At 42.6% G+C, this 27,696-nt stretch overlaps 1 protein-coding gene across 1 annotated transcript in view; it reads left to right on the top strand.

Annotated features, from left to right (window-relative positions):
• Positions 1–27,696, top strand: part of FBXW8 (F-box and WD repeat domain containing 8) — a 126,638-nt gene that overhangs the window by 14,317 nt on the left and 84,625 nt on the right. Inside the window, exons 2-4 of the mRNA XM_082699777.1 lie at positions 1,858–1,962; positions 20,269–20,433; positions 23,183–23,271. Coding sequence (XP_082555903.1) covers positions 1,858–1,962; positions 20,269–20,433; positions 23,183–23,271 — 359 coding nt within the window. The remainder of the gene's footprint in view (positions 1–1,857; positions 1,963–20,268; positions 20,434–23,182; positions 23,272–27,696) is intronic.

Raw genomic sequence — 27,696 nt, 5'->3', positions numbered from 1 at the left:
TACCAAGCAGGTAAAATAAGCTTCTTTACCTCACCATAGTCAAATAATCCAAAAGAGAAAGCAGAAGGAAGTCCAAGGTCACAAACGATAGTTTGGTATTGTGTGTGGCTTTCCTCAGCTGGTGGTGGGTGGCACCCCTCTCCCCGCACCATGGCTGTGTTAAGGAGTCTCAGGTTATATCTGGGCCAAGTAAGAAAGTGCTGCCTCTTTTCCTCCGTGAATGAAGCCAATTAGTTGTAAGAGGTGACCTAGCCTGACATTAGACTAAGACTTTCCGTCATTTTTTTGGGCAGGGACACTTTTGCCTTATGATTATACTTGCAGATTTTTTTTTGCCCCCCACCCCCTGGCATGGCCAACATTTCTTTGCCAGTTTAACATTCTGTACTGTCTTTGCCCATGAGAACTGTTAACTCTTGCTCTTTTTCCCTCCAGAGATCCCTTTTGGCTCTCATACTTAGCCTTGTGCTGTTTTTGCAAAGTTGAATACATCTTCTTATGCCTTGCTTTATCTTCTTAGCTTTGAGACTCCTTAAGGAATAGAAAAATGATTCCAGAAAAATCTTTACCCTGGATCTTGGTAGGTGATAAATCAGTGCTCACACTCCCTTAAGAACGCTGAGACTAGGGGTTCCTGGGGGGCTCAGTGGGTTAAGCCTCTGCCTTTGGCTCAGGTCATGATCTCAGGGTCCTAGGATCGAGCCCTGCATTGGCTTTTCTGCTCAGCAGGAAGCCTACTTCTCCCCTCTCTCTCTACCTGCCTCTCTGCCTACTTGTGATCTCTATCAAATAAATAAATAAAATCTTTTAAAAAAAGAGTGCTGAGACTATTTTCAATTTTCAGACTGGAGCCTTGCGGTATAGGACTGTTGTATTTGAATGGTGAATTAATAATTTGCTTGCATCCTGTAAGTCACTGATGTCAGCCAAAGCTTATTAAAAATGAATTTTACTGAGGAAGTTCCATGGAGACAAACAGGCTGCTTTCCCTAACTTTGCAGGAATCCATGCAAAAGGGAGCTTTAGCAGGTGGATTTGGGAACAGAAAAGCACATATACACACTTGGCTTTCTTTCTGCTTCGCACTCCTGTTTCTTTGTGCAACCAGGATCGTCATGACAGCCTTATCTCTCCAATAAAGCCTGTTACCTCATCCGTAATTGCTTATCCAAAGGCAGGCGAGCTCTAATTTCTCCACATTAATAAATGACACCGAAGAAGAACTGCTTTGTTTGCACTGGGCTCACTCAGGTTAACCAGTGTGGGCCCCTGAGTGCATCAGGAAACCGTGTGTTTCTGCAGTGGCCAAGGGGAGGTGGTGCTCACCTCATTAGAAAGGAGCGTTTCGTTTGTTTGCTTCTTGCTCATCTTCATTGCCATGTTCTTTTCCTGATGAAAACACTTTAGTGACCTAGGTCAGCATTTCTCTGACTGTGCGGGCTCACTGACCTCCCAGGCTGGGTTTAGGAGGAGGTGCCCTGGGGGAACCAGTGGCCCTCTGACTTCAAGGCTCACTTTCTTGGCTGCCCACCACTCAGCTTTCCTCAAAGGCCAAGAAGCTTTCCGCAGCCTTTGTGCTGCTTCCTGTGGCATACCCCCGATTATGGTCTGGCGCCCCTGCTGCTCTTCGAAGTATTATGGGAAACAGTCTTGTGGATTTTCTGAGTGGATGTGAGAAGGGTGGGCTTGTGGCAGGGAGAATTCGGAGTGGCTCTGGGGTTCTGTGACTATTCCGAGGGGTAGTGAGAATACGGGGCTCCCCCGGGACAACAGCACCTCTCTCACTCCTGCCTAAGACTATCTCTTGCCCTTTGAAGACCTCCAAATTGTAAACTTGTTTTTTCTCTTTGTCCTCAGAATGAAATGGATGATGTGCCCTTCTTTGATATCCAACTGCCTTATGAACTGGCAATCAATATATTTCAGTATCTGGACAGGAAAGAACTAGGACGGTGTGCACAGGTAAGTGATAAGTAAACTTAGATTCCAGATTTCCTTCTACTTGTGATGCAAGAGTAGGCAGCTCTTGGGTAACAGAGATGGACTTGTCAGAATTGCAAAGTTTAAAGAATTAATGAAGTGATGGCAACTTTCCGTGAGGGAAAGCAACCTTGAACTGGAAGGATTCGGTTCCTCAGCACCACTTGGTGTTTATCTTCTTGTGGCCATCTGTTCAAGAGCTCTGTTCTCCCTGCCGCCTGAGTTACGGTCGCCCTGTGGCTGACAGCTCTGCTCGGCCTTTATAGAGCTAGCCTGAGCTGTTAATGTCCTCAGCATTAATGCAAAGATGCCAGCCCTTGGTTAAATCAAGGCGGTCATTAGGTGGGGAGCTGAGGGTCAGCTTGGGGACAAACAGTGAAGTCATGTGTTACGCGTATTGTCCAAATGACCCTTTAAAGACAAGAATTCCACTCAGTGAGGTGCAAGGCACATGAGAACAGACACCCCCTGAGGGAATTGCAGATCTGTGGTCCCTATCTACTGCTTGTTCTGGGGCATATACCCATGGGGCAGCATGGTGGCACATACCGTCCAGGCCACACTTGACCCTATACATGTATCACAGGAGATCTTGATAAAATGCAAATTTGGACTCAGGAAGTCTGTGGTTGGGCCTGATATTCTGCATTTCTAACCAGGTAATACCTGTGTGGCTTTGACCACACTTTGAGAGGCTAGGGTTTATCCTATTAAATTAAGTCTCTTTTTCACTTCTTTTTGGTAGAGAGTATAATGGGTGAAGTGTATAATTTCTTATAAGTTGAATGTATGATTGCTGACCTTTTGGTTTTCATGGACACCTGTATTCCCCGGAGGAGACTAGAGTATTCATTGTCTATAACTCCCAAAGACTTAATTTGTCTAGTGGCTACCATTTCCTGTCCCCAGATTCCAGACTGCCTTTTACACAAATGTCCACATCCTTAAAGGAAAGGGATCAGTGAAATGGAATGGTACCAGAATTGTGTACTAACATTCTAGGGGGGCCTGACTGGCTCAGTCAGAGGAGCATGTAGCTCTTGATCTTGGGGTTGTGAGTGTGAGCCCCAGGTTGGGTATAGAGATTGCTCAAAAAATAAATATAAAACATTTGTTAAATTTTCAAAAATGTGAAGTTAAAAAGATGAAGGCGGTTTGAGAGGTACAAACTGTAGCCAAATGTAGACTCTAGAGCTTGCTGTACCTCTGGCAGTTCAATGAAGTCACACAAAATACAGGACAATTTTAAAAAGTTTCTGATTTTATACTATATGAAGCAGTTTGCTTAATCAAAATTTTCTACCTAGATAGGAATTTGAAAGAGCTTTTAGTATTTTTTTTTTGTTTGTTTTGTTTAGGTTTTATTTGTTTATTTGATGGAGGAAGCACAAGCAGGGGGAGCAGTAGGGAGCCCGATACAGGACTTGATCCCAGAATCCTGGGATCATGACCTGAGCCAAAAGCAGACGCTTAACCGACTGAGCCACCCAGGTGCCCCAAGTTTTTAGTATTCTTGATTGCCACAATATTAAGTGGGGGTGTTAGCAAGTATTTTTTTAATGCAGAGTCTGGAGTCTTCAGGAAATAATGGAAAAAATTATTCTAAGGCTAAAATTCACTAAATAAAAATGTACTGAAATGTAAACCGTGCTCAAAGCCTATCAAGTGCATTAAGCAAGAGTACCTATATTGTCTTCTTCTTTCCCTTGGAAATTGGATTTGTTCTATTCTAACTTTACACTTTGGCCCTGTTCCCAAGAGTCGAAAACAAGGGTATAGCTAAATGAGTCCAACTCCTGGATTTCAGCCTGATGCTGTTAGCCGGAGTCTTGGAACAGGGTCTAATAGCTAGCTGCTTTCCACAAAGTCAGCATTAGATGATAAAATCTTCATTCTTGATAGGGAGCTGCTGTTTAAGGAATCCTTTCTTTTAACACTGCTTTTTGCTCTCCTGCTTTGTCGAGGGCCATGTGGCTTTCACATCTGCTGCTGGTTTTCTCATCCAAAGAGTTTATCAGTGAAAGATAGGATCTAGTGGAAGAAGAGATTCCCCTTTTGGTACAAGGGGGCTGCATTTCAGGATAGATTGGTCATGCTGGTGAGATTATTCTGCAGGTGTGAACGGTTTAATTTGCAACACAGTGGTCCAATTGTCCACCAGAATTTTTCCCTCTTTGGCCAGTTGGATTTGTTTTTTGTTTTTCGTTTCAGCCTAATTTTTAGAGCATACATATAAGCATGAAAATATTCTTAAAACAGAACCCCTAAGGTGGCTCTGATCTATGAAGCCAGGATTTTTTTTTTTTTTTTTAATAGTGCCTTTGCATGAAGAAGACAATGGATGGCTGGTAATGCTTAGAATTGGCTTTGTTTTTTCAAGCATTAGAGTACAAGCACCACGTAATAAAAATCAGTAGCATTTTCATTTGTTTCTTGTGGTGTTTTTACTTTTAAAACCGGGGAAAAGTCCTTCTGTTGAGTGAAATGTCCTGCTGCTGTATGATTTGATTTTTAGAGGGGGCTTGCTCTGTCTGTCCCTCTGTCTCTCTCTTCTCTTTTAATCAAGCCGCCTTGGGATTTTAGTGAAATTGGGCCAGTTATAGTAGAATTGGCACCATGAACTATATGCGTGCCCTGGAGAAAACTTGTTTGCTTAGATCTTTATGCCAAATTGGTAACTGACTAACAGTAAGGAACCTGGATTGGGAAGGACTTCTTGAGATTTAATTATGCCACAAAGTATGCTGGAGAAGTGATTTTACTCTTTGTCTCCTTTCTGCATCCCTTTGTTTTCTGCTTTGTAGGTTTTAAGCTTTCAGAACTAAAGTCCCACTGCATTGTTTGTGGTCCTTGTGTACTTCTGATGCTGACCTTCCTAGCTCCTTGCTATCGATAGTTGTCTCTTGCGGGATTTAGTGTCCCTGTGGGAGTGTTTCATGCTGAAATGTCTTAAAAAACAGTGTGGCTTTTAGTAAGCAAAGTTATGCATTGGGCGATTCATTGAACAGCTTTATCATTTTGCTACTTCTATTTTTATGGTTTTGTGTGTGTGTATGCCCACAGAGTTCCTGGTACTCTAAAAGACAATGTTTTTAAGCAGATAACAATTCCAAAATTGTTGAGTTCAAAATTACAATATTTTTTTAATTGGAAGAGTAAGTCTGCTGTTATATTACAATAGGAATTGTAATTCGGAGAAGTAATGGTTTTAGGATTTACTAAGAGTGATTGTTAAAACCTTAAAAAATAATTAAAAATTCATGGGTAGTTGCAAAAGATAGTCTGGAGAGGTCCTGTGTTCTCTTCTCCCAGTTCTCTCATTTGGCGATATCTTGGATACAGAGTAATATCAAAGCCAGGAAACTGACATTAGTACAGTCCATAGAGCTTAACTCTGATTTCATTAGCTTTACATACACTTGTTTTGAATGTATTTCGTTCTGCCCAGTTTTACCACAGGTGTGGATTTATGTGGCCACACAGTAAAACTACACAACATTCATCACAAGGATCTTTTGTGACCCCTCTTATGGGCCGGCCATCTCTGCCCCTACCCCATCCCTAGTCCTTTGCACCACCAGTCTGTTTTCATCTCTATGATTTTGTCTTATTTTAATTTTCATTTGTTTCACATTTTATGTCTGTTTCCTAAAGTATAACTTTAGAAATCTAGCTGTATAGGTAACAATGTCACATTTTTCAAGTAAGAAGTAGAAAAATGTGCATAAAGGAAGCAATGAAGAAAAATGGGGTAGAGCTGGAGGTTAAAAACTTAAGATGAATGGTAAAATTGACAAACAAGGAGTAGGTGTTACCAAAATAAATCTGGAACTAAAGCCCACTCTATTAGATTATGATATTTTTTGTTGGTTTTTTTTTTTTTTTCTTAAGTAGGCTCCATTTGTGTAGAGCCCAACACAGGGCTTGAACTCACAACCCTGAGCTCAAGACCTGAGCTTGAATCAGAAATCAGATTCAACTGGGCCACCCAGGCACCCCAGTATTTCAAGTTTTTAAGTAGGCTCTAGGTTTTAAGGAAAATGTGATCTTATGATCTCCAAATAGAAGCAAGTAAAATCTGAGGTTTTATTTAGCTGAAGATCTTCATGAAGTCTTTTTTTTTTTTTTTTAAGATTTTATTTATTTATTTGACAGAGAGAGATCACAAGTAGGCAGAGAGGCAGGCAGAGAGCGAGAGGAGGAAGCAGGCTCCCTGCTGAGCAGAGAGCCCGATGTGGGGCTCGATCTCGGGAACTCGAGATCATGACCTGAGCCGAAGGCAGCGGCTTAACCCACTGAGCCACCCAGGTGCCCTAATGAAGTCTTTAAAGTTGGAAATCTCTAGTCAGGTGCTGCCCTCCCTCCCCGGCCAGTAGCCGACCTAACTCTGAAAAGGTAACTGCTGGCAGGGTTTCTTTCATTCTTCTCTCTCTGCTTTGCCACCTGACTCCATCTCCAAGGGAAACACGTGCCTGCTTGAAACTCTCTCTGCCTCTTCCTCTGGCCCTCCTGCTCATGTGCTCTTGGTTGCTCGCATGCATGCGCGCTCTCCAATAAATGAATAGATCTTTTTAAAAAACTGAAAAATGGGGTGACAAAAGCAGCCACTCTGGGAGAGAAGACAGAGCTAGATGAGAGAAGAATGGCAGCGCCTCGATAATTATTTGAACTGAGTCCTGGGGACGTGAGGTTGTTTACACTGCTTGCTTCATTTTTTGTGTGCTTGAAGTGGTCTATCATTAAAAAAGTTTACAAGAAGGAAAAACAGCAAAAAGTAGTATTTAATAAGAAAGTCTGAGCCTTTTGAGGGCAGTTGATGCAGGAAGCTGAACAGTGAAAAGCATTGCAATTTAAGTGTTGAATTTAAAAAAAAAATATTTTATTTATTTGACAGACAAAGATCACAAGTAGGCAGAGAGACAGGCAGAGAGAGAGGAAGTGAAGCAGGCTCCCTATTGAGTAGAGAGCCCGATGTGGGACTCGATCCCAGGACCCTGAGATCGCTACCTGAGCAGAAGGCAGAGGCCTTAACCCACTGAGCCACCTAGGTGCCCCTAAGTGTTGAATTTTTAAAAGTTGGACTTTTCCACGTCATTCAGCTATTCACGGGGCCTGCTGTGTGCCGTGCACGAGTCTGGAACAGTGCAGCAGAGAACAGAACATAAACTCCCTTCTCAGAGCTTACTCTCTATGCAGGAAGCACACAGTTAAGCAGTGTGTGTTTCAGATGGTAGAAAGTGCTATGGAGAAACTCTAAGCCCACAGAGGTGATGTGGAAGACTTCACAGAGAGAGTGACCTTTGGGCAAACACCTAAAGGAGGGAAGAATGAAGCTACGCAGGTCTTTGGCAGAGGCGAGTAGGAAGCGGAGAGGCTTAGAGGTGGAGCGCACCTGTTACGCTTGAGAAATAGCAGGAAGGTCAGAGTGCCTAGGATGTGGTAGGTGGAATAATGCCTCTTACCCAAAAGGTCCATGCCCTAGACCTCAGAACCTGTGCAGATGTTACCTCTTATGGTATTGGGCCTTTGCAGATGTGAGGAAGTTAAGGACCTTGAGATGGGGTGGTTATCATGGATGATCCAAGTGTCTCCATGTAATTACAAAGCTCCTTAATGAGAGGGAGGCTGGAGGTCAAAGCTAAGATGCTGTGTTGCTGGCTTTGAAAATGAGGGAAGGGGCCACAAAATCAAGGAATGTAATGTGGCCTCTAGAGGCTAGAAAAGAGACAGAAACAGGTTTTCCCCCAAAGCCTCCAGAAGGAATGCAGCCCTGCCACCTGTACTTTGGTTTTTAGACTTCTGGTCTCCAGAACCATAAAAAAATACACTTATATTGTTCTTAGCCACTAAATTTGTGGTAATTTGTTAGAGCATCGATGAGAAACCAATAGAGGTGAGGGTATGAAGAACAGATGGGGAGAAAAGGAAGAAGAAATAGTTAAAGTGGGAAAAGGCACTTAAATCCATTAAAAGAACCTGAACTTTTATTCTAAAAGAGGTCGGAGGCCATTCAAGTGTTTTGAGCTGAGAAGTGACAAGGTCTGATTTACCTTTTGAGAGGGATCATTTTGGCTGCTATGTGGAGACTAGAGTGAAGGGGGACAAGGATGCACCAGGGAGACCAGTGGACCAGTGAGAAAGCTACTGAACTAACCCAGACGAGAACATGGTGGCTTGGAGTGCATTGAATCGAGTCAGGACTGCTCATGGGGCTGGGTATAGAGAGAGAAAGAGGAATCAACTGGGACTCCAAGGTACTGGGCTTGAACAACTGGGCCAATGAAATTGTTGTTACTGACAAGGTAAGACAGATGAGAAAGTTTAGTGGGGGAGATCAGTAGTGGGATGTGAGGCTAGAGAAATTTGGGAGCAAGCAGCACATCGTTGGTATGTATATATTTTTATAGATTTATTTCTGAGGAAAGAGGTAGAGGGAGAGAGGATCTCATAATAGACACCTTGCTGAGCATGGATCCTGATGTGGGGCTTGATCTCACAACCCTGAAATCATGACCTGAGCTGAAATCAAGAGCTAGACACTTAACTGAGCCACCCAGGTGCCCCACATCATTGGTTTAATTTAAAGCCAGGAAACTGGATGAGGTCATTAGGGAAGTGAGTGTAGATGGAGGGGGCTTAGGATTTGAGCTCTGTCACATCATGGTTAGAGGCCAAGATGAGGAGTTGGAGAAGGCGTTCCCTGTGATGTGGGAAGAAACCCAGAACACATGGTCCCCTGGAACCAAGGGATAACCTTTTTGAGGAGGAAAAAGTGATCAGCGGTATTAAGTGTCACCTTTAGTCAAGTAGGACTGAGAAATGACCGCCAGGTTTAGCAACTTGGAGATCACTGGTGACCTTAACCAGAATCCATGGCACGGTTGTGGCGAAAGTGAGCAGGCTCGAGAGTGAATGGGGAGAAAGGCAATAAGGAAATCGAGCTAATGAGTGTATGTGGAACTGTCTGTACATGGTATGTCCTCACAAAATAGACTTGATTTGTGAACATGTAACCAGAACAATGAGTGTTTCCCTCTGTTGTGGGCCTCACTGGTAACCCTAATCCAGGCAGAGTTAATAAAGCTAGTTTTGGAGCCAAGGGCTTCCCCCCCCCCCCCTTTTTTTAATGCTGCAATTCACAGTGGTGCTATAAAGCAAAATGCTGGAGACACTTTTATTAGCAAATTCTCACAGCTGAGGCTCACTCAGTGGGGCTCTTACTGGGTAGGGCCATTCCAATCCTAGTGTATTAAAGAAAGACCATTAGGCCTTTGGAAAATTCAAGCTTATAAACTTGTTAGATTTAATATAATATAAGAAATCAAAACTATTATCTTTCCTTTCAGTGAGATGCTTTTAAAATTGTGAAAATTTATCTAGGTCTTGTTTCTTGTTTTTGGTTTTTTTCCTCCCAGGATTATAAGACATTCTTAGAGCCTGTCACTTTTGTGCCCCTTTAAAAGAAGGAGAGAGCAAAGGCACCCTCCCTTTCCAGTTTGCCAAAGAAATTGTTGGCACATTTCTGCGTTTAATATCTAATTGTAGGTACAGTCCTGATCCCTTTTTGGAAGTAATTCTCACCTCTAGCTTTTCTGAATCCCTCAAAGAGATGATTGTTTGTTATCCAGGGTTTTAAACTTTATCCTGAATATTGCTTTCCACAGAATAATCCTTGTGATCTAGGGGTTAGCAGTGGGAATGATGTACCGAAACATCAACTTTTTGTTCTCCGTTTTTCATCCCGTAACCCTGTTATACAAATTTCAGATCATGTTATTTAAAGTGACTTGGCATTTTCTTTGAAGCTAATAGAAAAATCTGTTTTCTGCTTCCAGTGTTCTCAAGGTCTAATCTATCTGGGACTTCTTAAAAGTCCCATGGAAAAGTGCCTTCGTTTTAAGTGGCTGAGGACTGTATGGTTTAGTACATCTCCTGAAAACTCATCCAGAATGTTTAATTTAATTAGGATCTTCTAGTTTGTAGTCACTGAGCACTGGATTTGGATTTTCTTAAAATGCTGCTGCTGATTGAGTGGCTCCATCTCATAAAAAGCAGCCTGTAGCTAGTTCTAGACTCCCGCATTAAAGATACTGTCCTGTACTTGGGGTGGGGCTTGGGATCCAGTCTGTGGCTTCCTTGCCCTGGGGGAGAAAGAGATCATGCACAAGGTATCTGGCTGGCAGAGGAGAATTGCTGGTCTTTGTGTCCAGCTCTTCACCCGCTCACCGATAGGCCACGCAGATGTTCTTTCAAGTGGCGTCTGCAGGGCACTAAGGCTTTTGAGACCGTTTTTTAGGAAAAGTTCAGGAGCCAAATAAGTTTGGGGAATACAGTGTCTCCCGTCCTTCTGAGAGATCAGCAACACCTGGCCATCTATAAAAGCTCTCAGAAGTTCTTCAGCGAAATAACTCTGCTTGTTTTTTTTAAACCAGTGTTCCCCAAATTCATCTGACCATGGAATCCTTTTTTTAAGGTGACTTATTAGCCCCCTGAGGAGTTGTTGGTCTACTGAGCATGCTTTGGGAAGCGCTGGTCTGTGCAATAATGCCTACCAGTTATATGATCTCTTAGCTACTCTGAGTCTTCATCCAGTTAACATTTCATAGTATTTACAAAATCTTACATTTCATGATGTTTACCAAAAAGGCTCCTGGCATCCCAAGATCAGAGTGAGCTGCCCTGGGTTTGGTGAGCACTTTCTGCCCTTGAGGACCCTTTAGGGTCTCTGTGTGTTCGCCCTTCTCTGATACTTTAACCTTCACTTCCGGAGGACTAGTAGGGAAGTGCTCTGCTCTGGAACTGTTTGAGTTGTGCCTGGCTCTGTCACAGCTCATGTGGGTCCGGTCCTGTCTGCGCTTGATGACTGCCTAGTTCTCAGACTCGCTCTGGCATGGGCAGATGGACAGACACCACTCATGTCGGGGCAGGCTCAGCTGTGGCCCAAACATGCCAAAAATCAAATGGTGGTGTTCTGTCTAGTCCAAACCAGAGCTCCAGTGTTCCTGAGTCATTATCCCATTCTTTCTTGCCTGACCACTTGTGATCAGATGAGGGTTTGTTTCCTTGATGCCCTTTGGCCTCAGATGGAGAAGTGTGGGATGACAGTGTGGTTAAGTGGGTTTGTAACTGATGCTGTGGCCATGCCCGGGGTGGGCTGCTTAATGGATCCATGTCAGCCGAAGGGGGTGTGTGCAGGGAGGGCTCTAGTGGTTTGCCATGGGCTCAGCCCCATCCTGGTCAACTTTTTTTTAATAATTAAGAGGTAAAGGCCCACAGACCATATTTTGCAGATGACTTATCCATGGGAGAAGCAGTTAATGCAACAGATGACAGAATTGGGGTTTAAAGATGCTCTAAAATGTGGGGGTGGGTGCGGAGAGCCGGGGTTTAAAATGGGACTTAAAATTAGATTAAAAAACTAATAGAATAGAAGTAAGAAGTGGGGACGGACTTTAACTGCAGTTTGTGTGTTTAAAAAAAAAAACTAGAGGGGCGCCTGGGTGACTCAGTGGGTTAAAGCCTCTGCCTTTGGCTCAGGTCATGGTCCCAGGGTCCTGGGATCGAGCCCCGCATCAGGGCTCTCTGCTCAGCAGGGAGCCTGCTTCCTCCTCTCTCTGCCTGCCTCTCTACCTACTTGTGATCTCTGTCAAATAAATAAATAAAATCTTAAAAAGCAAAATAACAACAATAAAAACTAAAGAATGGGGGCACCTGGGTGGCTCAGTCAGTTTTTCAGCTCAGGTCATGATCTCATGGTTGTGAGATCGAGCCCTGTGTGGAGCTCCATGCTAAGTGTGGAATCTGCTTAAGATTCTCTCTCTGCCCCTCCCTTATTCTCACTCTCTCTCTCTCTCTCAATCCCTCCCTCTCCCTCTCTCCTCTCCCCGCAAAACAAAAAAACAAAACAACTCTGAAGAATGATGGACACCAAATTCAGGTTACCCCAATGGCAGGGGAGAGGGTACAGACCTAGAGATGCACCGGGGTTCAAACTTACTAGTAATATCTTATTAAATGGGTGACAAGTCCATGCATGTTTATAGTATTTTTGCTTGTTTGCCTTAAGTGTTTCATAAACTGTAGAAGGTGGGTTGTTAATTTAGTTGCCATGATGGGGTATTTACAACAATTGAAGCAGCAAATTAGCGTCTGATAAATTTTTCTGTTCATGGCACTTGAAGCCTGCAAATGCAGTGTTGTTTTGTGCTGGGTACCGCATTTGAAGAGGGACCCCGTATGTGCACAAGTATTAAGGTACGTTCAAAGATAAGGGGTATGGAAACTAGTCTAGTCCTAGGACCGTTAGTTGAGGGAAATGGGTGATATTTAGGCCTGTGAAATGACTAAGGGGAATTAGGACAGTGTCTTCTTGAGAAGACACCTTGAGAAGCCGTCAGGTGGAGGAAGGAATAGAGATTTCTTGAGAAAGGCAAAATTAGGGCCATGGGCGGAATCCCTTTACTAGCCAAAGGGAGGAAGCCCTTTGTAACAGCCAGATGGCTTTGCAGTGGATCAGACTGATTTGGAAGGTCACCTCAGCTCTCTGCAGAAGCCACTTATCAACCAGGGCTGCTAGGAATCGCCCTTCTGTGATGGAACTGCTCCGGTTGATTTCCAGGGCCCCTCTTACTTCTTCAGTTTCTAAACCATTGAAGACTTGAGCCTGTGTGACACCTTCAGCATGACAGGGTGGCACTTTGGTTCAGCAAAGTGATGGAACCCTTGTACTTCATTATGCTACCTGCCCTAACTTCTGATGCTAGGGCTGCCATACACAGTGTCCATGCCTACAGGGAAGATGACTCTGCTGATGTGATGGCTTGTTGCACCTGGAGCTTGCATGCCCACAGGAAGCCAGAATTTTCATCTGCCATTAGACTGTTCTGTGGGTCAGTATTGCTTTGACATACTTTTGGTTGAGTAAGGTGTTGTAATAATAATTGTTCTTAGTATACTTTGCTTGAGATGGAAAATCAGAAATTTTGACACTGAAACTATCTGAATTCTTGGATTCTAATTTTTACTTCCCCACAGCTAACCTCTTTCTGCTGCCATGGAGCAGTGGAAACCCATTCTAGATTTAACAGAAGTTATTTTTTAAAACACAAGGAAGCTAATGGACTCCTCAAAATAATTGGAGCAGCAACACTTGTGAGCTACTTGGGGAGGGAGGGAGTGGCAGACAGAATCCAAGCAGACTCCCCACGGAGCAGGGAGCCCGACGCAGGGTGCAGTCTCACAACCCTGAAACCATATCCTGAGCCGAAATCAAGAGTCGGGTGTCTAACGGACTGAGCCACTCAGGTGCCCCTGGAGCAGCATGATTTTATAATGAATTTGTGCCTTCTAGAGTGTTGTCAGTGTGATCTGTAGTACTGTGTGACCTATGGGTAGACAATTGTTTGCAGGGTCCTTTTCTTGAGCTCTTTGAGATGCACAGCCACTCCGCTGGTGGTGGGGTATGATGATTCACTTTTTAAGGGTGAGAAAACCATGTTCCAAAAGTCAGACTTTGGTGTTGTGATGGACATTTCAGGATGTCTGATTCCTCCCCACCAGTGAGGAGGAAAGAAGCCCATGAAAGCGGTACAGAGAAGCTTAGTGACTTTGTCATTATACCACAGCTAACTAGTGAAAGACCGGACGATAGAATCTGAGGTCTGGGGTTTTGTTTTTTTCACAAGTGTAACTGTTTTTTTTCTTTAATTTAATTTTTTTTTAAGATTTTTTAAATTTATTTGACAGAGAGATCACAAGCAGGCAGAGAGGCAGAGAGAAGCAGGCTCCCCACTGAGCAGAGAGCCGGACGACGTGGGGCTTGATCCCAGGAACCTGAGATCACGACCCGAGCCAAAGGCAGTGGCTTAACCCACAGAGCCACCCAGGCACCCCTTAAATTTAATTTTTATTTTATTTTTTAAAATATTTTATTTATTAGAGTGTGCACAATAGAGAGAGAAAGAGAAAGCAGGAGCTGGGGCAGAGGGAGAAGCAGACTCCTTGCTGTGTAGAGAGCACAGGTGGTAGAGAATGAGAAGCAGGCTACCTATTGAGCAGGGAGCCCGATGCAGGGCTTGATCCCAGGGATCATGGGGGATGATCATAGGGGATCCCTGGGATCATGACCTGAGCCAAAGGCAGACACTTAACCGACTAAGCCACCCAGGCTCCCTGTAACTCGTTTTCTGTTATACCATCCTGCTTCTTGGAAAATGCAGGTGATCTTGAAGCATGTTCCTAAAATCTTGATCAGATATGTATCCATATCACTTTAGGTCTCCTTGGGGACATTATATAAAGGCACTCCACTTTGAAGTCTTTTGTACAGTACAGATTTATTTTGAATATAAAGAACTCTTTTTAATTTTACGTTGCTTGTTAATCTTTGAGAACTGCATGTGGTTCTGGTCCTTCATCCTAGCACCGAGATATCACCTTGATGTTTGTATGTTCAGCTGACCCTGTATTTGAGACAAATTGATGTGGTCATAAAGTATAACCCTTTTTGTACATTCCTGGATTCAGTTTTGTGTATATTCATCAGGGATATTGGTTTGTAGTTTTCTTGTGCAGTCTTTGTCTGGTTTGGGTATCAGAAGTACTGGCTTCGTAGAATGAATTGAGATATGTTCCCTCATATATATATATATCTATATATATATATCTATATAAAGATTTTATTTATGTATTTGACAGACGGAGATCACAAATGGGCAGAGAGGCAGGCAGAGAGGGAGGGGAGGAAGCAGGCTCCCTGCTGAGCAGAGAGCCCGAGGCAGGGCTCGATCCCAGGACCTGGGATCATGACCTGAGCCGAAGGCAGAGGCTTTAACCCACTGAGCCACCCAAGCGCCCCCCCCCCTTATATTTTTTAGAAGAGTTTGTGAATTACTGGTTATTCATTAATCTTTTTAAACATTTGGTAGAATTCTTTTAAAATTTCTTTTAATTTAGCTTTAACCACTTTAAAAATTCTTTTTAAACATCTAGAATTCACCAGTGATACTATCTAGGCCTGGGCTTTTCTTTGTGAAGAGTTTTGTTTTCTTTCTTATTACAGAGCTGTTCAGATTTTCTGTTTCTTCATAAGTTAACTTCAGTACTTTGTGTGCCTTTTTCTTTTTTTAAAGCATTTGTCCATTTCATTTAGTCTATCTAATTTGTTGGCATATAATTGTTCATAGTATTCCTTTATAATGCTTTTCATTTTTGTGGTTCATAGTGATGGCCTCTTTCCTTGATTTTAGTAATCTGACCCCCCCCAACCCTTGTCCCCCTCTTTGGTCAATCTAGCTGAAGTTTTGTCAGTTTTAGTCATCTTTTCAAATAACCAGCTTTTATTTGCTCTGTTTTCTCTTTTTATTTCACTCGTTTCTGTTGTAATTTTTCTTTCTGCTTGCTTTGGGTTCAGTTTTCTTTTTCTAGTTTAAGTTGTAAGCTAGGCTATGGATTTTAGATTTTTAAAAATATGAGTTTATAGGTATATACTTCCCTCTAAGTACTGCTTTCACTGGGCCTTATAGGTTTTGTATGTTACATTTTCATTTTCACTCATTGAAGAGTATTTTCTAGTTTCTTTTGCAACTTCTTTGACCCATTGGTGGTTTGGCATGCTAACATTTGTTAGCGTGTTCTTTAATTTCTACACACTTAATTTCCCAGATTTCCTTCTGTTATCAGTTAATGATTTCACTTCATTGTGGTCAAAGAACATACTTTGTACACTTTTTTAGTTCTTTTGAACTTAGATTTGTTTTATAGCATAGTATATGGTCTATCCTGGAGAATGCTCCATTGCACTTGAGAATAATGCTCAAATTGTTGAGTAAAATGTTCTATGGTTGTCTCTTATGTCTAGTTGGTTTATAGTGTAGTTTAATTCTTTTTTTAAAGATTTTATTTATTTATTTGACAGATCGCTAGTAGGCAGAGAGGCAGGCAGAGAGAGAGGGGGAAGCAGGCTCCTTGCTGAGCAGGGGCCTGATGCAGGGCTTGACCCCAGGACCCTGGGATCATGACCTGAGCTGAGAGCAGAGGCTTTAACCCACTGAGCCACCCAGGTGCCCCTATAGTGTTGTTTAATTCTGTGTGTGTGTGTGTATGTGTGTGTGTTGTTTAATTCTTACAGTTCCTTGTTGATATTCTACTTATTCTATCCATTATTCAAACTGGGTATTAGAATCTCCTGGTTTGTTGAGTTGTCCATTTCATCCTTCAGTTTTGTCACATTTTTCTTCTTGTATTTGGGGGCTCTGTTTTTAAGTATATATGTTTACAATGATTAGGTCTTTGTGATAGATTGGCCCTCATTATAAAAATATCCTCTGTCTCTGGTAATCTTTTTTTTTCCCCCCTAAAATTTAAGTGGCATTAGTATATGTACTTCAGCTCTCTTTCAGATATTGCTTGCATAGTGTATATTTTTTCCATCCTTTTAATCTATTTGTGCATGGGAATCTAAAGTATGTATGTCTCATGGGGTGCCTGGGTGGCACAGTTGGTTGAGCATCTGACTCTTGGTTTTGGCTGGGGTTGTGAGAATGAGCTTCACAGTGGGCTCCAGGCTCAGCATGGAGTCTGCTTAAGACACTCTGCCCACCAACCCCCTCCCAAAAACCCCTAGAGGTGTCTCTCAGATAAAGTAAATGAACCTTTAAAAATAAAAAGTGTGTATGTCTTAGGACACCTGGCTGGCTCAGTCAGCATGTGACTCTTGATCTCAGGTCACAAGTTTGAGCCCATGTTGGGTGTAGAGTTTACTTAAAAAAAAAAAAAAGTATGTCTCTTATAGATAGCATATCCTTAGGTCATGTTTATTTAAACCTCCAATCTCTGTCTTTTGATTGGAGTGCTTAGTCCATTTACATTTAATATAATTACTGATAAGAATTTATATCTACCATTTTGCCATTTTCTGTATGTCTTAGGTCTTTTTTGTACTTCTTTTTCTTCATTACTGCCTCCTTTTGTGTTTAAATCTTTTTCTAAAGCATACTATTTTAATTTCTTTGTTTCTTTTAGTATACTTTTTAAGTTCTTTTAAGTTCTTTAGTATACTTTTTAAGTTCTTTTCTTAATGACTGTCCAGGGATCTTAAAACAATCTAGTTTGTATTAATGCCAAATTAATTTCAATAGTATACTAAAACTGCTACATTATAACTTCCCTCTCCCTTTTTGGTATATTATTTCATACAAATTATGTCTTTGTTATAATCCTATAAACACAATTTTATACTTAAGGCAGTTGTCTTTTTAATCAGAAGAACATGTCGCAAACAAAAAATACATTTATACTGTCACTTACATTTACCCTTGTAATGACTTTACTGATTTACTTCTTAGTGTGGATTAAGTTACTATCTAGTGTCCTTGTATTTCAGCCTAAAGGATTCCCTTTAGTATTTCTTATAGAGCAAGTATACTAGTTATTGATTATCTTATTGTTGTTTATCTTGGCATAATTTAATTTCTCTTATTTTGAAGGATAGTTTTGCTGGGTATAGAGTTACTGGTTGGCAGTCTCCTCCTTTAGCACTTTGAATATGCCAGCCTACTGCTCTCTGACCTCCCTGGTTTCTAATGAGAAGTAAACACAAGGAGTCTTTTTCTTTTGCTGCTTTCATGATTCTATCTTATGTTGTGTGGAGGTGTGAATCTTTGAGTTTTTCCTTCATGGAGTTTGGTGAACTTTTATTTTTCATTGTATTTGGGAAATTTTTAGCCATTATTTCTTTAGATATTCCTTCTACCTCTTTCTCTCCTCTTATGGAACTCCCATAATGCCTATGTTGGTCCACATAGAAGGTATTCCATAAGCCTCTGAGACTGTTAATTTTTTTCATTTTGGTGGGAGGGTTTCTCTCATTGTTTTTCTTTTTTTCATAGATGGTATAATCTTAATTAATTTTAAGTTTGTGGATTCTTCTTTTTGCTCAAGTCTGAATTATTTGTTTACTACTCTACTTTTCAACTTTCAAACTTCTATTTTAAAAAATTTATCTGTATTTTGTACTTAAACATTATGTTCATAACTTTATTTTCCTAAACCTGCTTTCCTTTAATATTTTGAACTTACTTGTAATAGCTGATCTAAAATCTTTACTAAATCCAGAGTCTGGACTTCTTCAGGTATAGTTTCTGTTGGCTGCTTTTTCTTCCTGTATATGGTTCCTATTTTACTGTTTCTTTGCATGTCTCAACCTTTTTTGTTAAAAACTGGACTTTTAAAATAATGGGCAACTCTGGAAATCAGATTTTTTCCCTTTGGGAGGGTTAGTTTTTGTTATCTTTCTTGCTGCTATTTATTAGTGACTTCTCTGGACTGATTCTCTAGTTTGTATTTTTTGTCATTTGTGACCACTGAATTATCTGCTCATTTAGCTTAGCGGTTAGCTAGTGATTGGACAGAGATTTCCCTAACTGTGTTGAAGCAATAAATCTCCCAGTTTTTGCTGAGGCGCTCTCTGTTTGTTGGGACATGCTTTCAGTATGTCAACAGGTCACAACTCTATTTTAGCTTTCATTTTGTGCTTGTGGAAAGCTTCAGGGTTAACCAGCATAAGAGATGAGGGCTGTCTCAGGTCTTGGCTGCACACAGAGTCCTACACATGTATATGACATTCTTGAGTGCTAGAAATACATTGGAACCTTTCAAAGCCCCTTGTGGACATCCCATTCCCCAGTTTTCCATCTGAGCTTTTGGTCAGATCCTCTTAGCCCCAGTTGCTAATGTTACCTCAGGCAGCCACAGTGTTAAACAGTTCTCCCTTATTGTTTTTGACAAATGCAGTGGAGATAAGACAGAGTTCAGTGAGATAAAGACAAACCTCTAGAACAGAGCTTTCCAGCAAGCTGTCAGGTCAAATAATGACAGTTCTCTGGGGATAGCACATGTGGGGACCTATAAAGCCACCTGGCCCTTTTGGTGACTATTAGGCTACTGGTTTTTATAGCTACCATAGTTGTAAAGCTATTGGTTTTCAAGGCTACCATGGAGTTACCTGTGGTCCTGGAGGAGGAGGGTGGGATTAGTGCAAGTTAAAACAACATGAAGGTTGTTCTTACCAGGATGTGGCCATTTTTCTTAAATAAATGCTCCTCAAAATGTCGAAAAGCCTTCAGTTAATTGCCAGAGTTCTGAAAAAGTTGATTTTTGACAATTTTTGGCAGTATTCTTATTGCTTGCATGTAGGAGCAGATTTTTGGAGATCTTTGCTCTGCCATCCTGAAAGTTAACTACCTATCAGTACTTCATCAAACGAGGAACCCTGGTGTAATGAGAGTCTGCTGTGCACATGCTGTGTGCACTATCGCCTACTTTGCCTCATGTTCCCTTTTCTTGTCTGTATTCAGTGTCTTGAAGTGGCCCCAAGGGAGTGTTAAGGAGTGCAGATTACTGTAAACCAGTGGTCACGACTCTCATTTTATTAGGAATGAGTCTTAATCTTTAAATGGGCAGCAAGTGTTGGGCACTTAATCCCCCATTCCCAGAATGTGCTGCAGATCCAGGAGCATGTTGACCTGCTGGATCATTTTTTCCTATTGCCAGGAGAGTCCATCTTTTGCACTCTAGCCAACTTTGTTCATTGTCCTGTGCGGAAGTAAATCCATCATCCCCCAGAGTCAGGCTTGGAGGAAAAAATACTAATAGTGGAAATGGCCATTTCCTCTGCATACTGTTGGGATTTGAAATCCTGTCCAGACACAACATTATTTTTTGTATATCAGATCTTACAGTCCTGGTGAACAGCTTGAGTTTTCTGTTAAAATTTTTTAAAAAATCTATACATTTAAAGTCTAAGTTTTTGTGTGTAATATAAATTTAATTTTCTCATATGACCAGAAATACTGCATTATGGATATTTATTTTGTTACATACAGCCTTTTATTTCAGAAGTCATCAGTCTCCAAGTGTATAAAGAAACACAGGTGCCTTTGGTAAAAAGTAAAGAGTTTCTGGTCTGAAAACTGGTGTATGATTGTATAGCTATGTTGCAATTGTATTTTTTGCCTTTTATGTATTTGTATTTTTTTCTCACATGTTATATAATAATTCAACCAAGTCATCTCAAATGTGATATGAAATGGTAGAACAACAGTTTTGAAATCTTGAAAAATAAAACTGGAAACATTTGCTTCTATTTTTTTTTCACCTCAGAGTGTTTTGTTAATGAGACATTTTATACTGCCATAAACTCAGGGCAATAATAAAGGTGTTGATTGATTTTTGGATGACAAGGGGCTTCTCTAATTGCAGAATTTGACATTTGTGTCACTTCTGTTTTAGGTGAGCAAGACGTGGAAGGTGATTGCAGAAGACGAAGTGCTCTGGTACAGGCTGTGCCAGCAGGAAGGGCACCTTCCGGAGAGCAGCATCTCTGATTATTCCTGCTGGAAGCTCATCTTCCAGGAGTGCAGAGCCAAGGAACACATGTTAAGAACCAACTGGAAGGTAGGCAGTAGCCAATATCCTTACCTGTAGAAGAGCGGCCTACAAGGACACAGGAATCCAGGCCCTGGCTTAAATCCGGAGTCCCTTCAATTACAGCCTGAGGTTAACTGCCAAAAGCAAAGAGGGGAGTGTGGTGAGAGTCCTGTCAGCTGCTGGTGATTTGTTGCCCATTTTGTTCACCGTTAGAGTATCTGCCCCCGCTTTCAACCACACAGTTTGGGAGCATCCTCTTCTCTAGGAGAGGAGGGGTGAGATTAGGGTGTCGGTCACCTCCCCTCTGATGGTTAGGCTCTCCGGACTAGTGCTCAGTGAAGCCTCCTTTCGTCTCGGCCAACACTGATGGACCAAGACATGGACCCCCACCTGAATACAAAAGAGAAGCTGAAAATGCTATTTCCAGTAACTCTTTAAGAGGGAGGTTTTAAACGTCTCTAAGTACCATCTTCTCTCCCCTCACATAACCCACTGGCTTGCTTCCATAGCATTTATCACTTCAGAATCTCTACAGAAATATTAGATCACGGCTAAGAATTTGCACACTGGAATGTTTCTATGGGAAATAACTGTCAAGAACAGCATTACTTAAAGCTGCTCTGAGCCATGACAGGACGACCGTGCAGTCGTGCTGCTTCTTCCCGCCTGGTAGCTGGATAGTCCCTTGTATGGAAAGAGTAGAACCATACATACTCTCCCCGCCCCTGGAAAGGTCAATCCTAATAGACTTTGAGATCAACAAGCTTTTGCTCATTACTGATGGTGACAGATTGCCTGTGTGCCTGTCTGTCCCTGGTCACCTCATAACCTGATTAGTGATGGATACTCTCGATCTGGGCAAACTTACATGGTTTCTAGCAGAGTTAGTAAGAGCAGTGTTTCTTGAATTCAGGGTTTCTCGATCGCAGCACACGACCCCAGTGACATTTGGTGAGGACTGTCCTGTGTGTGATAGGATGTTGAGCAGCTTCCCTAACCTCTGCGTAGTGGATGCCAGTAGCATTCTCTACCTCCCTCCAGTCGGGACAACCGCAAATGTCTTCAGACATGTCGTGCGTCCCCTGGGAGGCAAAATCTCCCCTGGCTGAGAACTACCTTTCTCAGGAGAACTAGCATAGCCATCCTTTCAAAGAGCTTTAAGACCCCACCACTAAGTAAGAAGCGCCCGGGCCCCACAGCTGTGTGCTCACCAGGTCATGAACTCCCGTGGAGGCTGACAACGCTCTTGCCTGTGTGGTTGGGCCTGCATGAGAGACCTCAGTGAGAGGCAGTCATGAAGGTTTGATGGCACTACTTAGACAAGCCGGGTCCAGCCCTGCAGCAGGAGCTGGAATTTAAGGAGAGCTGGCGAGTTGAGCATTCACGGGGGCCTTTGCCTCTGGAAAGGAGGGATACTTCTGACTTGTGTTCCTGGGAGCTAAAGTGGCAAATTCAGAGATGTCCGACCCTTAGTAGCACCACAGCTGAGTTTCTCCTTCCGCCAAACCTTTGGTGATAGAGAAAGCCATGGAGGGAGGCAGCTACTTCCTCCTCATCGGCTGGAGGTGGCAGCAGGGACGGTGTTCAGAGACCTACCTGCAAACCTCTGGCCCTTCATAACTGTGGCAGGTTACGTGCAGATGAACAAAACGTCTCGTTTTTTCCTCTGACAAGCACACAGCCGTTTGTTTAGTGAGCACTCTCATAAATGATTGCCGATTCAGTGAACTGGAGTCAGACTCTTTGCAGCATCTCGGCCCATTTCCTGGTCCTATTAGCGGTGAGGACTCCCGTGAGTGAAGTGCGGAATGATGAACCATGCGCTAACTGTAATGATGGAATTCTTACTGGGATTCTAGAAAGAAAGCCCTATCAAAACATGAGAAGTAGTGTTAAAGCAAGTTGTTTTCCCTTCCGGTGCTCCCATTTTCTGCTGCATAAGGCCAGCATTGGGTTATGGTGAGGGGGACGAACACTCCTACTGCACAGCATGGCCCACGTCCTGTGTAATGAGCTTTGTACAAATGATCCCAAACCCACAAAGGGTCATAGAGTGGAAAATACATCTGTCTCTTGTGTCTCTCTGCCTGCCACCTGGTCCCCTCAGGAGCAACACTCGTCATGGGTTTTGGGTTTCCTTCAAAAGAACCGTTTCCGGGGTGCTGGGTGGCTCAGCCAGTTAAACGTCTGCTCAGCGGGCAGTGTGCTCTCCCTTACCCCCAGCTTGCGTTGTGTCTGTCTGTCTCTCAAATAAATAATCTAAAAAAAAAAAAAAAAAATTACCGTTTCCATGAACCTCTGACCTTGCAGTCTTTATTTTCCCCATCCTGATTTTATCTTTGTATGTCCTTGCTCATTTTATCCCCCGAGAGTTCATAAGGGCTGCTGACAGGTAAAATACCATAAAATGCCTTCTGTCCTCTGAACTGAACGAAATACACGTGATGCATTTCCTCAGATACTTGCCACTGCCCACCTTCTGTTCATCGTAGCTGCTCACACACTGCCTTTGGACCCTGTAACCCCCTAGAGCCCAGGAGCAGCGACTTGCATGTCCCATGCCCCCACCCTCCTCTTCAGTGCATCTCATGTGTGCGGTAACCCGTACATGCTAACACCTGATCTTATTAGTTGTCACCTTTGTCCTTTGAAACGCCCGCAACTTTGAGCACAATCAAGTGCTAAGAAATCGCCGTCGAACGTAGCTGGAAGTGAAGTGCCAGCTTCCGGGGATCCCAAGAACAGTACAAACTGTATCTCCCTTCTCCTTACACAGAATCGCAAAGGTGCCGTGAGCGAACTGGAACACATTCCTGATGCGGTTTTGTGCGACGTGCATTCCCATGACGGCGTTGTCATTGCCGGGTAAGCGAACACAGTTTTTCACTTAATGATTACCTCTTCATCTTAAGGTCTTTCATTTTTCATGGGCCACCCTCTGAGTCCCAGTGACGTTCTCTTCCCCTGAGAGCACGTACCTTCCCACAATAGCCCGGGTTTGATGGAAAATCTCCACGATTCTGTTGTCCAGCGTTCAGGAGTCTGAAGTTAGTAGTGGGAAGCGAATGGTGTCGAGTGGAGAGCTATAATCCATTTGTCTCAATATGTCTTTCCTAGCCTTTAAATCACTCTTGTGGCATGTTAGGTTAGATTTTCATTAAGGCAAACAGTCTGTATTTTATGAAGACATAAAAAAGTCAAGCAAGAATAATACATGTTGGCACAAACGGAGCCTGTTCTTACTGTCTTGTTCTGAAGCTGTTGTTATGAAAAAGGGCTGTGACCACATGGGATACTCCTTCCCCACCACACAGCACCTGTTTGCTACTTGTCCTGAAATAAGCTTTTTAGTGGTCTTCATCACCAAGAAATTTAATTTTAGCTTCTGTAAATTCCTGTGGCTACTGTCCCAAAAACCTCTTTCATGAATTCTTCCTATTTTACTAACAGATGCAAAAAGGTTTTTTTTAATGTACAGTGAGAAGACCAGTTTGATCTTTGGATTGAGAAGTGGTCTTTGAACTACAGTCCCACACTGTTTATTTAATGCCCTGAGTAGAGATCATAACATTTAAAACCCTGAGTCTGAATTGGCTTTGGAGTGAGCCCCCCAGGAGAGGTTCCTGTCTGGAGGACCAAAAGCAAATCTTGGCCTGAACAGCTTGGTGTAGTAGGTGAGTCTTTTTCTTTAAAGAAGACTCTTTGCTTAAGAAGCACCATTGGAGTTAAAAAACTCCAAACAGATTATTTTGTGATCTACCATACCTAGAAAAAGTATCTTTGCTTGAAACTAGATATGCCTTCTTGGGAGTGCTGTAGAACCACTGTTTTTGGAAAGATGAATGGACCTGAACTCTGGAATTCTGTCCATTCAGGTATCAGTGCGGCTTTAGACTTTTGCTTCTCATAGCAGAAATGTGGGCCTCAGAGCTTATGCTGCATAAGGTCCTTTGTGCCTACAGATTCTAAGGCTCCATGGTAACTCGGAAAGGACTTCTGTCCTTCTAGCTTACAGGGGTCTCCCAATGTGTCAGGAGGCCTTTGAGGACAGAATGTTGAGATTGGACTGAGAGTCCGAAGGGAAATTAGAGATAAAGGAAACTTTAATCTCCAAAGCCAAGTAGGAGTTTATCTGGACGTGGCCCTCACAAAGGCCGGCTGGCCATGAGTCCAGATGCCAGCCCTTCTTTTCCTGCCTCCCCGTTCCCCTGAGGTCTGCTCAACATTACAGATTATGCCAGCACAACACAAAGCGATGGCAGAGTTTCGTGGATCGATAAGATGAAACGTGATCTGTGGGTCAGAGAGGCTCCTCCCGGCTCCTCTTTCTAAGAGAACCTTATGTTTATGGCCTAGCATCGGGTACTTCAGTCTTGCTTGTGTGTAGAGCATCTTGTGTTTATCATTAAAATTTTATCTGGTGGTTACGGTGCTTGTTTTCTGGGTCAGATCTCGAATCCCTTTTCATTTGAGACAGCGGTGTTTGTGGTTACCTCATTCCCAATCAATGTTGTATTTACCCGGCTTTCTGCAGCTCTGCATCTCCAAGGAGCTGCTTGCAGAGACCCTGGTCACTCCACCTTCTCTCGCCCATCTACTCAGCCTGTGTTTCTCTGCTTTTCCTTCATTTCCTTTTTCTCCCTTTGAACATAGGCAGAATTTGTTCAGGGGCTTAAGTTTTATGTGCCTAGAACTAAACTGTGTAACCACTTTGCATTGAAACCTGTTAGGTTTACTTCCTGTAATTGGCAGCAAAGGCGCCTGCAGAACCCCTTGCTTTTTCCCATCTTTTCACACCTTTGTGTAAAAGGTTCCTGGTTTGGAGATGCCTAGAATAATTTTTATTACTTAATGAGCCTCGCAGTTGACCCTGTCTTGGGTCTGCCTTACTTTTCTTTTCACTCAAACCAGAGTAACCTTCAAACACTTACGCACTCCAGCGCACCAAGGCCCAGCGTTCTCATCAGCTGAGCAGGACCTGGACGATGCCTCTTACCCGGGCTTGTCTTCCAGCAGAGGAAGTGGATACTGTTGTCAGAACTTTGGGTTTTTTGTTCTTTTTCCCATGAGTCTTTTGTTTCCCTTATGGTCTCATGGATGGTAACTTCCAGTTACCTTTTCCTTATGTTCCAAGCCCTTTACATTTGTTTCCAATTTAACTTTTTCCCGATTACTCATCTCTGGTACCCTTGACTTTTCCCACAGTCTCTGATTGCCTCTGGCCACATCTCTCTCTCTCTCTCTCTCTTTTAATTGAGATATAATTCCTATACCATAAAATACCCTTTCAAATCGACGAAGTCTGTAATTTTTAGTATATTCACTAGGCTGTGTATCTATCTACCGCTGTCTAATCCCAGAACATTTTCATCACTCCAAAAAGAAACCCAGTCCTCCTCTTTTAAGGTCCAACTCCAGTCTTGTCTCCTCCCAGGGGTGTCCACAGCCCCCTGGCCTATTAACCCCACCCCAACATCTGCCTATTTCCTAACTCTTGGAGAAGTGACTGCAGCTTATAGTGCAGCTTTGCCTTAATTAACATTTTTGTTTTCTGTTGTGGCATTACTTTGAAATAATTAATTTCACAACCATGTATTTTCTTGCTGTTAATTTGTAAACATCTTTTTCTTTTTAAAGCTAGAGGTAGTGTGTAATATGCAGTGCCCTACGGTGCTTGTACATTGTTTTGTCTGAAGGAAACATTATAATTTGATATGCCGACCCCCCTCCGACCTGGATACTGAGTGTTATGTGGAAACCTGAGGAAATCCCTAATTTGTCTGGTCCTTGATTTCTTTGTCCTTTCCACTTAGAATCATGTCATCCAGAACCTGGAAGAAACCGTAGAGGTTAGCTGTTCTAAAACCCTCTTTTACATGGCTGCCTGGGGCTTGGAGGTCTGACGAGCCAGGAGGGTCAGGCGTGCACTGCACCACTCCACTGTTCTTCTGCAATGTCCACATGGACAGCCAGAGGGTAGGGCTACCTTCTGGAGCCCTTGTTTGCTATTCCGACAGCTCATCTAGGACAGCTTCATTTTGGGTTTTCTTTTGTGGCACATATCATTCTTTTCTGTTAAAAAAACAAAAAAGTGGTAGTAAAACCATGTTCTTACAAAACCGTTAGAAAGCAGCAAAGAGAAAAAGCCACCTAAATCCCAGCATGCTAACGTGGCTCTTGTTATGGTTTTTGTGTATGCAAGTTATTTGCTCATTGTTTTATGCACAGTTTTACATAAGCCTAGCCTACCTTCTGTTTTGGCCTTTATTCCTCACTAAACTGGTAAAAAATTTTTTGTGTTATTACATGCTTTTCATTATTTTCTTTGATTTGTCATAAAAAGTCCTACAATGTATCTTATTTTTTTTTTATCATTCCTCTAGTATTGGACATTAAAGGCATTTCCTGTGTCTTGTTATTAATGTGTATATTTTACATAGGGGTTTTCAGATTTCCCCCCTTTTTAGTACTGCCAGTCTTCTTGAAAAATTATAAAACATATGCTTATTGGGGTCCCTATGTGGCTCAGTCAGTTAGGTGTCTGCCTTCAGCCCAGGTCATGATCTCAGGCTCCTGGGATAGAGCCCCACGTGTTGCTCCCTGCTCTGCAGGGAGTCTGCTTCTCCCTATCCCTCTCCCCTTGCTCATGGGCTCTTTCGCTTGCTCTCTCATAAATTTAAAAAAAAAAAAAAAAATTTAAAAACCTGCTAACTATAGAAACTTTAAATTGCATATAAATGTGTAGAATAAAGAGTCCTACATCTTTCTATATCCCTTAGTGTGATTATTTTTCTAGGCTAGAGTCCGATTAGTGGAATTACTGGATTTAGGGGAATGAATTTTCATATTTTCCAGATTAAGAAATTATTTTTAAAAAGCCCTCATAACTCTCAACTTCCTTCCAGTCTGACTTTTTGGTGTGAAGTCTCCAAACCATCCCGCAAGCCTACTCTCCTGACTCTGCCTCCCTCCCTTCTGTCAGTGCAGTAAGTAAGAGGGGACACATTCGTGTCTTAACCTCCTATAGTCTGGTTTCTATCCCAGGCCTTCCACCAAGCTACACTGTCTCTCAGATCACCAGGGCTTGCAAACTGGTGGCTTTTCTTGGCCCATTGCCTCCCACGTGTTGGCAGTGTTGGGTCTTGTTAACTGTATCCTTCTTAAAATGATGGGGGTGGTGCATTGAGCATCTCTGTACCTTTGGAGCCTGGACCCAGGACTCAGACTTTGAGGAAAGTGTGTACAGAATGAAAACTCCTTACACTCCTGAGACCTTGCACTTTCTGGGAC

This window comes from Mustela nivalis (assembly GCF_964662115.1).
Source record: "Mustela nivalis genome assembly, chromosome: 14".
Lineage (NCBI taxonomy): Eukaryota > Metazoa > Chordata > Mammalia > Carnivora > Mustelidae > Mustela > Mustela nivalis.
The sequence above is the reverse complement of the archived record's forward strand: the minus strand, read 5'-3'. Positions and strand labels throughout refer to the sequence as shown.